The following is a 12,483-nucleotide window of genomic DNA, read 5'->3' as shown; positions in this document are numbered from 1 at the left end:
GAAAAGTGTATATTCAGACAGCACGCCTGAGGGCCAGCCTGGGACATGAGTTCTTAGGAGGAACAGTTTTGTTTTGCCACCAGAGCCCAGGCTGACCAGCAGATGAACTCGCTTATTGTTTCCCTCTGCCTACTGAGGGCTGATTTTTCTAGTTCCCCTTGTCACTGAGGATGCCTCCCGTTTGGTGCCCAAAACTTTGTCTTCTCTCCCTGGTTGTCTGGAAAAACCCTCGCCCCTTCAGATTGTGAAGACAGGCAGTGACGCCTTCTCCCCTGTAACCACCAAGCCCCCAATGTCTGTTCCCTCAGTTCAGTTCAGTTTAGTCGCTCAGTCGTGTCCAACTCTTTGTGACCCCATGAACCACAGCATGTTGGGCTTCCCTGTCCATCACCAACTCCTGAAGTTTGCGCAAACTCATGTCCATTGAGTCAGTGATGCCATCCAACCACCTCTGTCCCCTCCCCCCTGGGCAAACCCTGGGCAGCTGTTTACTGCTCCGCTTTTAGGTTCTTTGGTTATTGGCTCTCGGGATCGCTCTCACTTAGTCTTTTAGAACAGGCTTTGGGGATCATGTAGTTTGCATACCACTGGAAACAAAAGTTATGATATTTTTCAAACTCGCTGAAGGCAACAGTTTTTCACAGTTCTTAGGAGTGTGCCGTTGTTATGCCTTTAGGGATCCTTGTATGATAATCTTTGGGCTCATCAAGGAGCTATTTCTTATTCCTGAAGTCGAGTTTCTACCCGCTGAGCACATTACCTTAAAGTCTGGATTTTAATTTGTGTATCTTATTCCCAGTTTAATTTCCCCCCTCCCCCACCCCACCACCGCCTTTCTTCTTAGGAGAAACAATCGCAGCACTTACAGATGTGAGCAGCCTGAATCGCCCAGAATCAGATGGCCAGATCACAATTTTTACAGATAAAACAGGAGTCATAAAGGCTGCAAGATTACTGCTTTCTTCAGTGACAAGAGTGTTGCTACTGGCAGACCGAGTAGTCATTAAGCAAATAATAAGATCGAGAAATAAGGTACTTACCTTTCTGATGTTTCTACTTGTATCTTTCAGGGCTGTTCAGAAAGTTGTTTTTTAAGTTCATTGCAAGTAATTTGGCAATGTTTGTCTATTTTGTTTATTATTCTAATTGTCTACAGTTTAAAAGTGGTGTTTCATCTATACCTATAATTCCTAAATGTGTGCACTGGACCTAAATTTTTGGTTACAAATAACATTTCTTCTCAGAAAGCCATTATCTGCTTGTTGAGGTTTATTGGTGAAAACTTTTGATTTGGGATAAAAACAAATTTGGGATAAAAAGTCAAGTACCATGACAATGTATGTAGTGGAAACCTACCTGATGAAAATACTGAATTCCTCGGTACCTCCCCCGACCAAGGCAGATAGAACAATTTTTATGCTTAAGCAAATGCTTGGGTGGGAGGGAGGCTTAAGAGGGAGGGGTTATTTATATACTTATAGCTGATTCATGTTGTTGTACAGCAGAAACTAACACAACATTGTAAAGCAATTATCCTCCAATTAAAAAAGAAAAAGCTCAGTCACCTGAAACCACAATTATGCACATTATAAAATTGCTGTATGCAGAGTTTCTAAATATTACTGAATAATCACAAAATTTAAAGAACAGATTTTGACTCTCCCAGTCTAGACCTCTTCTGTGGCTGTTATCGTCTCCATCAACTAACTGGGAGCCAGGGTGTGTATGGATACAATCACTTTTTTCCCTGGATAATCCCTGAGGCAGGGAGAGCAGTCAGCCAGGGAAGGGACCCTCCCACTGGTTTGAAGACAAGACTACCTGGAAAAGTGTAAGATTGAAGAGAAAACGAATTTAGAGAGGTGGATCGGGCAGTGCTAGAGGAATAAGAAAAACCTTCCTTTCTCTGGAAGACAGAGGTTTTGCTCAGTGGTGGGATCTGCCTTATCTGCCGTAGTCGCCTGGACTTCCTGAGCTGCCAGGGCCCATTAACATGCCAAACATCTATCATAGCCTCATTAAAAATAAGTACACACAGGATATCTGTGTTTTCTTTACCTATCTTGGTCTGACTAAAACTAATCCAGTACTGTTATTTCAGAGAAAAGAATTTGAAAATATGTTTCACATCTATTTACTTTATTTCTGATATCAAGAAAATACATAACACTGTCTGTTGGCTGTATTACAAACATGCCATCTATCCACCCCTGGCTGCCCAAAACTTCTTGACAGTTATTCACCACAAGCAGTTTCTGACTGACTCAAACTTTTCCTGCTCTTGAAGTCCTCCATCTCCCTTCCTCTCCTCAGTCTTCCACCTTTCTGAGAAGGATGGGACTTCCCCAGCTCTGGTTCTCTGAACCTTAAAGCTTCTTGTATCATCTCATCCTCATCCCCGTCCTCGTTCTCTGAAGATTCGATCACCTTCGCCCTGCCCAGTTGCCACCTTCTCCAGACTTTGTTACATAAATGGGAGCTCTTGCATATTTAGTCATTTCATTTACTTTTTCCTTTAATTTTCAAGGAAGCCCACTTCCTATCCTAAAAAGAGATCATTCCCTAGATGACTCTAACTTTTGAATCTACTTCTCTGAGCCCCTCCTTCTTCTCTGTCTTCTCCTGGGACTCTTGCCCAACTTTCCTCTAGAATTTAGAATTTCTCTTTTGTTCCTCTGTTGCCTCAGGCTTGATGTCTTAGTCTCTTTCACATTTAAACCTGAAATAAAATAATCTCTTTTGCAGGTTCTTGCAACTATGGAAAGACTGGAGAAAGTGAATAGCTTTCAAGAATTTGTCCAAATATTCAGTCAGTTTGGAAATGAAATGGTGGAGTTTGCGCATCTAACTGGAGATAGACAAAATGTATGTGTTTACCCTATTTACAAGTCTTGAGATACATGCATACTTTTCAGTTTGGTTAGAGATGTGATCTTTGTGATCATTTGGATTGGTTGTCTTGCTTATTAAATCTATAATCTTGCTCTTAAAAGCCTTTCCTGAAGAAGCCAGGATAAAGTAAATAGATCTGTGTGTCTTTTGTTGCTCACAGATAATAGTTAAATATTTTCCCACCTCTCACACTGGGAAAGGTCATACTTGCCTTCAAGGCCCAGTTCAAGTACTTCCTCTTTTTACAGAATTTTCCATTTGACTCTTCTACAAGGGTTCAGGCAAATAAATGAGTCATCATACATATCCTGGTAATATTTTATTACATATCTCTGTTATTGTTCTTTGTGTAACTTGTTATATATTATTCTATTGTTACATCTTTATAATTGTTTTACATTAATAGTAATAACCCAAGCACTGGGTTATTGCATTGGCTATACGTTAGCTGATCTTGTTTGACTCTCAAAACAGCTGTGTAAGTAGGTATTGTTATTACTGTTTCACACATGAGGCTGAACTTCAGAGGATAACACACTTTGCTAAGGTGACTTTTCTAGCAGATTGAACTCAATTGTGTCTGATTCTAAAGCCTGTAGTTTTCAGCTGCACCATGATGTTGGTTCTTTGTAGTAGTGTTCCCCAGTTCAGACTGTAAGTTCTGAAGTTTAGGGGAGATAGAAGACCACATCGTATCCAGGATTGCCTTTCCTTGTTGGGGGACTTGTACATGATTTTATCATGTCAAGTTAAATATATAATTGACCTCTTCTTGAGATGCTCTGGAAGAGTCCTGTAGACTGGTTTTGGGTGTGAACTTTCCTGGTTTGTAGCTGGAGTTGAAAGATGGTTTTTGGCGTGAAAAGTGGCGGGCTGAATTATATGCTTCACTTAGTTCTTCTTGGACATCCGGGGTTAATGAGACCTCTGTTTTGTCCTGTGGACCAGCCCTCTAACAGATTGAGATGCCATCTTTTTGATCACTTGCTGTCACCTACAATATGTGGTGTAATGTATGGTTTACAAGTGTTGTGTATATACATTGGATGCCTTGTCATCTAGACCCACAGGGTTTTTTTGCCAGAAGTCCCGTTCAGTATGTTAAAGACAAGGAATAGGTGGAAATTTTAGCAGTGACCTCAACTTTTATTTTTGATTGCTACTCCTGATAGGTGATAATCACATGCAGGACACAGACTTTGGAATGTTACCTTGTGATCTGAATTAGCTTCGGGGTTTTGTGCAGTTTTTCATTTACTAGGTATAACTTTGTTTCCTATTAAAGAAAGCTGTGTTGAGATGCAAGTGAATGAGAGTGATATTATTGTAGAGATAACTTTACATCCACTCTAATTTATTAAATAAAAGGCAAACCATTTTCAAACTTTAGGTCTTTCTTATTTATAAGAAAAGACTTCATCCAGTTCGCAAATGAGAAAAAAAACAACTATGAAAATTTTATGTAATCCAAATTTCAGTGTCTATAAGTAAAGTTATTATAACACAGCTATATTGACTTGTTTATGTATTGTCTAAGCTAGCTTTTATACTACACTGGCAGAATTAAGTCATTGTTTCAGAGACCAAATGAACCAGAAAGTCTCAAAAACTTATTATCTGGCCTTTTATTGAAAATCTTTGCTGACCTCTGATTTAGATGGTTATAATCAAGCTATTATGAGAGTATTTGATTGTAGATTTAATCAGCAAGATTTGAGGACCCTCTGTGATAGCATACCTTCATATTGAAGGCTGTATGAAGAGAAACCAAATGAAAAAAACCAAAATACAGTGTCTACTTCAGAGTTTATATTCTAGTTGGGGAAAATTATATACCCAAGAAACATCTTAATATTTTAGAGCAGCATATAGGCTAACTTTAGGATTGAAAAAAAAAAATTCACATTGAGATGAATAAGCACTTAGATGGGGTTAATCAGACATGGTTCCTGAAAGAGTTGACTTCTGAGTGTCTAATTTGAAGGAAATAATGGTCCACAAATGCTGAATAAATAAGTCACTTTTAATTAAGTAAAGCATGGGATGGCTGTTTCTGGTTGGGAGCGAAGTGTCCTCACCTGGGCACAGGAATGTCAGGTGTGCAGGCCACCAGAACGTGAGCCGCGTGACAGCTTATCCGCCTCACTTCTTGGCTCTGCCGCCCTGAGGGCAGCTGTTTCTACTCCGTCGTGTTAATGTATTTACACTGAAATGGTGACATTTTATTAAACTTTATTCTGTTTTTATTTTTCAAAAAGCAGTGTTAGTTAAATTGTTGAATATTGTTTTTCTTGAATAAATGGTTTCCCAAGAAATTGAGTTTTTTGCATGATCCTAGGCAGCTCAGTGGTTTTATTCCATTTTTAGGATTTGAAGGATGAAAAGAAAAAGGCAAAAATGGCAGCAGCTAGGTCAGTTCTTGAAAAGTGTACAATGATGCTGCTCACAGCTTCAAAGGTAAGAAAAGTTTTGTTTTACTATGTTGTAAGTTAATTAGAAACCCTAAATGCACATAATTTATATATATTTCACTTTTTAAAAAGATGAAAGTGATAAATTGGAATATAGGCTATAGTAGTCAAATTTCAGTTATTCTTTAACAAGAAAGTTAACTTCCATCCCTGGTCCAAACATCAGGTAATCTGTGAGTCAGCTTTGATTGAGCAGCTAAGCAGAAAATGGCTTATTAGGTGCTGCAAATGGAGGCCAGTCACACAGGGTCAGTGCCTGCATGGCCTGCACTATCTCGCTGGGGAGCCCGCACACATGCTCTAGAAAAACTAGGCGAGTTGGAATCTGTTAAGTAACAGTGGAGTATTAAGTCAGCCCTTAGTTTGTTTATTCTGTAATTTCATACCTCTCAGTCCTTATTCTGCTTTTTGCAAAATTGTCAATCAAGAGCTTGTAATTCCATACAGCAGTAGGCCAGCAAATTGGTACAATTCAAGAGTGCACTGCTGAACATCTCATTAGCACTTTGTGGGAATTGCCTTTTCTGCTCAGAACATTGCTTCCATGCTAGGATCACTGCAGGCACAGAAACAGGCTTCCCTGGAGCCTGCGTGGAAGGCCCTGTTCACAGCTGGGCCCTGGAGTAGTTTCTCCTTTATATCATTTTTTGAAAATCAAAGATGCCTCCACAGTCATAAAACATCTGTCCATTTGTCCTCATTCTTCTTTTTAGCTCTTGCACATATTAGGCAACATTTTAAATTTTAATCATGATGAAGATATGGGGTTTGTTTTTTTTTTTCCCAACAATTTTAAGTAAGCATGTTAAAGTCTAAAGATGCGGTTTTGTACCCTGCCTGTTTCACTTAAACTTGCTATTACTCTTTACTCATCCTGCTTCCACCTTTAGTGAGGAGAAGCGCTGGGTGAGCCAGGGACACAGGAGATTTTGGTAAAGAACCATTTTTATTAGCATGGCATGTTCTCTGTAAGATTTTGTGTATTATGATATGGGTCAAATCTTACCATAAAATTTTTCAATTGTTTCAAAGACTTGTCTCAGGCATCCCAACTGTGAGTCAGCACATAAAAACAAAGAAGGAGTATTTGACCGGATGAAAGTGGCATTGGATAAGGTCATTGAAATTGTAACCGAATGCAAACCAAACGGAGAGAGTGACATTTCATCTATCAGTGTTTTTACTGGGATTAAGGAATTCAAGGTAAGAATACAGAGAGTATATTTTGTTTTTTTCTTGCCATTTCAAAGAAACATTATAAATAATACTCATACTTCTGTATGGTATTTTAGAATACAGACGCTTCACAAAGCAAGATATTTGTCTTTAAAACAATGCTATAGTATATAAGGAAGTTCCCTTTTGGGCCAGATAGTAAAGAATCTGCCTGCAATACAAGAGACCCAGGTTTGATTCCTTGGTTGGGAAGATTACCTGGAGAAGGGAATGGCTACCCACTGCAGTATTCTTGCCTGGAGAATTCCATGGATAGAGGAGCCTGGCGATCTATAGTCCATGGGGTCACAAAGAGTCAGACACGACTGAGTTACTAACACACTTATACGGTATAAACTTAATATTCAGTAACATAAGGCTTAGTGCAGTTTGTACAGAGAATACCAGTGTGGGGTTATGGTAGTTACCCTGGCCATGTTTAGCTGTATGGTTTAGCTGTAGCCTTCTGTCCTCTGTTCAGAACGGCTTTCCCTTCACAGTCTGTAGAGCAGTACCATACCATCCGCATCTGATGACAGACAGTAAATCAATTCTGGAATTCCTGCTGTTCCCTGTGCTATAGAATTGATACTTTGAGACTGTAGTGATAGCAGTAGTATTAATTATAATTAAAATTTTTAATGAACAATAATGCATACTAACATTTATCAAGCACTTACTCTGTGCCCATCCTAAATGCTTTAAATATGTGCATGTGTACATCACACAAGAATATTATTATTATGGCATTGTACTGTTGAGACTGAGAAACAGAAATTAAATAACTTGCAAGCTACAAAGTGCCAGAGTTAGGATTTGAAAGTCAGCAGCCTGACCCCAGAATCCCCATCTGCCCTAAATGAGTTTTAGGGCAGAACTCATTGCACGTCAGAGAGGTGGTGACAAGCACTCTTTGGTAGGTGCAGTGCCTAGTCGGGAAAACCCTAGGAAGTCATCTAATCAGATCAGATCAGTCGCTGAGTCGTGTCCGACTCTTTGCGACCCTATGAATCGCAGCACGCCAGGCTTCCCTGTCCATCACCAACTCCCGGAGTTCACTGAGACTCACGTCCATCGAGTCAGTGATGCCATCCAGCCATCTCATCCTTTGTTGTCCCCTTCTCCTCCTGCTCCCAATCCCTCCCAGCATCAGAGTCTTTTCCAATGAGTCAACTCTTCGCATGAGGTGGCCAAAGTACTGGAATTTCAGCTTTAGCATCATTCCTTCCAAAGAACACCCAGGGCTGATCTCCTTCAGAATGGACTGGTTGGATCTCCTTGCAGTCCAAGGGACTCTCAAGAGTCTTCTCCAACACCACAGTTCAAAAGCATCAATTCTTTGGTGCTCAGCCTTCTTCACAGTCCAACTCTCACATCCATACATGACCACTGGAAAAACCATAGCCTTGACTAGACGGACCTTTGTTGGCAAAGTAATGTTTTTGCTTTTGAATATGCTATCTAGGTTGGTCATAACTTTCTTTCCAAGGAGTAAACGTCTTTTAATTTCATGGCTGCAGTCACCATCTGCAGTGATTTTGGAGCTCAGAAAAATAAAGTCTGACGCTGTTTCCACTGTTTCCCCATCTATTTCCCATGAAGTGATGGGACCGGGTGCCATGATCTTCGTTTTCTGAATGTTGAGCTTTAAGCCAACTTTTACACTCTCCACTTTCACTTTCATCAAGAGGCTTTTGAGTTCCTCTTCACTTTCTGTCATAAGGGTGGTGTCATCTGCATAGCTGAGGTTATTGATATTTCTCCCTGCAATCTTGATTCCAGCTTGTGCTTCTTCCAGCCCAGCGTTTCTCATGATGTACTCTGTATATAAGTTAAATAAGCAGGGTGACAATATACAGCCTTGACGTACTCCTTTTCCTATTTGGAACCAGTCTGTTGTCCCATGTCTAGTTCTAACTGTTGCTTCCTGACCTGCATACAAATTTCTCAAGAGGCAGATCAGGTGGTCTGGTATTCCCATCTCTTTCAGAATTTTCCACAGTTTATTGTGATCCACACAGTCAAAGGTTTTAGCATAGTCAATAATGCAGAAATAGATGTTTTTCTGGAACTCTCTTGCTTTTTCCATGATCCAGTGGATGTTGGCAATTTGATCTCTGGTTCCTCTGCCTTTTGTAAAACCAGCTTGAACATCAGGAAGTTCACGGTTCACATATTGCTGAAGCCTGGCTTGGAGAATTTTGAGCATTACTTTACTAGTGTGTCTAATAGGCCTGTGTTATTTAATGGATGGGAAAACTTGGACCCTGAGAAGCTCTCTAATACGCTAAGGGTTACCTACGTCTCCAGCAGCCAGAACTGCAGCAGGAATGGTATTCTTTCCATTTTACTGGCACTTGGACTTTTTTTTTTTGGCTGAGCCACACAACACGTGGGATATTAGTTCCCTGACCAGGAATCAAAACTGTATCCCATTGGAAGCAGAGTCTTAACCTCTGGACCACCAGGGAAATCCTGCACTTTGACTTTTAATTGTGTAACGGTCGGACATGGGGTGAAAGAGAAAAATGGAACACTTGTTCTCAATATTTTCTCATTTGTTCTCTAAACTTCCCTTTTAGGTGAATATTATTGTACCCATGTTTTTGAGGAGGAAAGCTAATATGTGATAGAACCCTTGTTTAGAACCAGGACTCCGATCCCAGAGTCCATGACCTTTGGGTTTACACCTCTGGCTTTGTTTACATGCTGTCCGTCTTACCCCGTGTCTCTTCCTGAGAGGAAGGAAGCTCCAGGGACCAGCCATTCTTTCAGAGTCTTTATTACTGAAAGGAATCTTAGGGCTTATTTTTCTAATCCCTTGTTTTTGTTAAGGCCAAAAGGAGAGAGGTCAAAGGACCATTAGGGAAACCAGTCAGTGTAAAGCCAGGTCTCTGGCCGCCGGGCACTGCATTTCTGGTTCCGGGTTAACTAGACCAGTGTGGTACCTGTGGCTGCTGTTGACCTTTGGCCAGCAGGCATTCTGCACAGAGAGCTGTTTTGAATACACTCTCTCAGTTGGTGGTGATCTTCTTTGCATCTGTAGAGGGAAACTGGATGTATTCATTACTTTGAATATATGGACAGATCTTATGAAAACCTGCAAATGAATGGCTTTCATAAAAATGCTACTAAGTTACTGTTTTAAAAGCCGTATATGATTCTCTTTAAAGGGAAAATAAAAAACCTTAAATGGTTTGTGGGCTGATTTTTATGTTGTAGTTATCTTTAAATCCTCAAATTCTCAGGTTCTCCTTGTCAGTTCCATACTTCAGTTTTATCTGTGTTCTTTCCTGGCTTAAAAAAACCAATCCTGTCTCCATAGGACAGAGTGATTACTGGAGATAACTTGGGCCGAGAGAAGGGGAAGCTATACTTCCCGGTAGCCTCTTGACCTTTCCAAATCTTGGTATTTGCATGGGTCCTGTTAAAAATGGGTCTTATAATAAGGATCAATTTGAAATAATTGTTGTGAAAAGACCTTGAAGTATGAAGCGATTGTATGTTATCTTTATCTGCACAAGAATTTTGCCCACAGTCGTGATCATCACCACTTAGTGCCTCTTAGCCCAGGTTGTTTCTATGGGATATTTCAGGGGCTAGAGGTTGAAGGGCTAAGGCTGAAGTGGCATGGCACATCTCAGACAGCTGAGAGAGAGAAGGTTGCCCTAATGGGCATGTGTTCATCACACATTCAGGGAACTCTAAGCACAGGATGGCTGGAGTGAAAGGAGGTTTAGAAACTCAGAAAGGTGAGAGGGACTGTTGGAAAGACATAAAGACAAGACCCTGGAAGGGTTTGTGCTAGGCGGTACAAGTCTGGGCTTGGTTTTATTGGTGGTGGGGAACCAATTAGAGGGAGGGGGCAATATCTGAAGGTATACATTTTAGGAAGATTATCCAGGCCCCCTGGTAGAGAATGTTTTGATCAGGGAGGTCTTATGGGGACATGAAACAAAATGTAGGGAGACCAGTTTCGCTGAATTAATGAAGGGAAAATTGACGCCTTTCCCAGCTCTTACTGTACCCCACACCCTCCACACCCTTCCCCCTGGGCTCAACACATAGTCGTTTTTGGCTGTAACATCTTCCAGGACTCTGCCTTGGCATTTTCTCAGATAACAAATCCTTTATCTGGAGGTAGGTTCATTTTCCTACCAGTTGCTACATGATCACGTTCTTTCACTGACCGTATAGAAGTGTTTTGTTGACAGCTGTCGGAATGAAGCTCTGCACAGCTACTGTTGGCTCTTGAGCAACGTGGGCCCCCTGAGTTTGTGGACAGTAAAGTTTGTTCACAAACTTCTGTTGGAGGTTTGTTGGAGGTTGTATTTCTCCTGAGCTTTCAGACAGGGAAAGAAATTGCAAGCTTCTTCTTGGGCCCTGGGAGGAGAGTACAGCACATCTGGTTAGGTGGGAATGTTGACTCCTGTGGATGTATATCCTTTTTGTTCTCAGATGAATATTGAAACTCTTCGGGAGAATCTTTGTTTTCAGTCAAAAGAGACTCTCTCAGCGATGTTGGAAGCTCTCTTGGAGCGCATGGAGGACTTCACTGATTGTGCCTACACCAGCCATGAGCACAGAGAACGCATCCTGGAACTGTCAGCTCAGGCGAGGATGGAATTGCAGCAGTTAGTTTCTGTGTGGATTCAAGCTGTAAGAACTTTATTTCATCAAAGTAAATCCTCTGTGACTGCTTTGCCCTAAAGTTCTGAGAGTTATGCGGGTACCGAATCATCAGGAGTGTGAATGTGGTCCAGAATGGGACAAGGGTATCGCATCCCTTTTCTGCCTCCTGCTTGACCATCCAACATTCATGCTACTTGACATCTCTCGGCCTGTTGTTTTTCACCCTGACCAGTTGGATTCTGAGTCACCCTCACTAGTTCACCCTGTTGTCCCCTCTCGTCCACCAAAATCACCTCTGGAAAATCCCTCCCAAAGTGCTTCTTCAGAGTAAAGATCAGAGTAGTAGGACCCCTACCTAGAGATTCTTGGGTCCTGAGTCTTACTGCTGGGTTCTTTCAGATGTGCACAGTTCTTAATTCTGAGGACACCTGATTTACAGACACAAGGATTTGGAAAACTCAGGGAGGTTCAGATGCAAGGGTAGATCCAGCTGGCAGGTGAAAGATTTTTCACCCTGGCACAGATTCCTGGTCTCAGATTGGTGGGCAGCCACTTAAAAAGCCTTGAATAGGCTGCTGATGTGCTTCAACATGGAAGTTATGTGGGCAACAGTGGCCAGGACTGGCAGCAGTGGTACAACATAAGGCAGTATGCATCCAGTCTCTGACAGAGGGTGGATCACAGATTTGAAGGATAGAGCCCTGACTCATGTCTCTGGCACCATTTATTTGTTGCTTAGACCTAGGCTATGTCAAGAATGCATTTACCATGATTTACAGCATACAAATCTGGAAGTCATGGACATAAGCTCAGGCCGAAGATGAAGGGTGAAGGCGCCTGAGGACCCAGCAGTCTGCCTCCTTGTGAAGAGATGGGTTTATGAATGAAGACTGGGATAAGTCAGTGATTTCCCTCAGAATTTCTTGGCATCGGGTAAAATGATGTCAGGAATAAAAGCAGTATTTTGTGTTCAGCTTGACTTGAATTATCTATGTGGTATCTAATCTGAAGTGGAGATTGCTTCAGAGTTAAATTTTAAGCCCAACATGCAATATAAAGAGTTTCTGTGAGGAAACACTCTTTGCGTTGGGAATCCAGTTCTATCAGTACTTAAATGTGCAGGTATCACCTTTCACATGTTTCACAGCACTTGGATCTCTGATTCTGTTGTTCATTCATTTATCCTTTTTAGCAGTTATTATTGCTCAGTGCCTTTTATATGCCAGGCATCAGAAATCTAAAGATGAATTAAATAAAATTTCTGCAAGAATTT

At 41.1% G+C, this 12,483-nt stretch overlaps 1 protein-coding gene across 2 annotated transcripts in view; it reads left to right on the top strand.

Annotated features, from left to right (window-relative positions):
- The window catches only part of CTNNAL1 (catenin alpha like 1), a 56,673-nt gene that overhangs the window by 15,912 nt on the left and 28,278 nt on the right, over window positions 1-12,483 (top strand). For both annotated transcript variants that reach the window (XM_070795235.1, XM_019965626.2), the window contains exons 3-7: window positions 845-1,032; window positions 2,746-2,865; window positions 5,260-5,349; window positions 6,396-6,566; window positions 11,037-11,237. In XM_070795235.1, coding sequence (XP_070651336.1) covers window positions 845-1,032; window positions 2,746-2,865; window positions 5,260-5,349; window positions 6,396-6,566; window positions 11,037-11,237 — 770 coding nt within the window. The remainder of the gene's footprint in view (window positions 1-844; window positions 1,033-2,745; window positions 2,866-5,259; window positions 5,350-6,395; window positions 6,567-11,036; window positions 11,238-12,483) is intronic.

Source organism: Bos indicus, chromosome 8 (assembly GCF_029378745.1).
Source record: "Bos indicus isolate NIAB-ARS_2022 breed Sahiwal x Tharparkar chromosome 8, NIAB-ARS_B.indTharparkar_mat_pri_1.0, whole genome shotgun sequence".
Classification (NCBI taxonomy): Eukaryota; Metazoa; Chordata; class Mammalia; order Artiodactyla; family Bovidae; genus Bos; species Bos indicus.
This window is presented reverse-complemented; position numbering and strand designations above follow the sequence as displayed.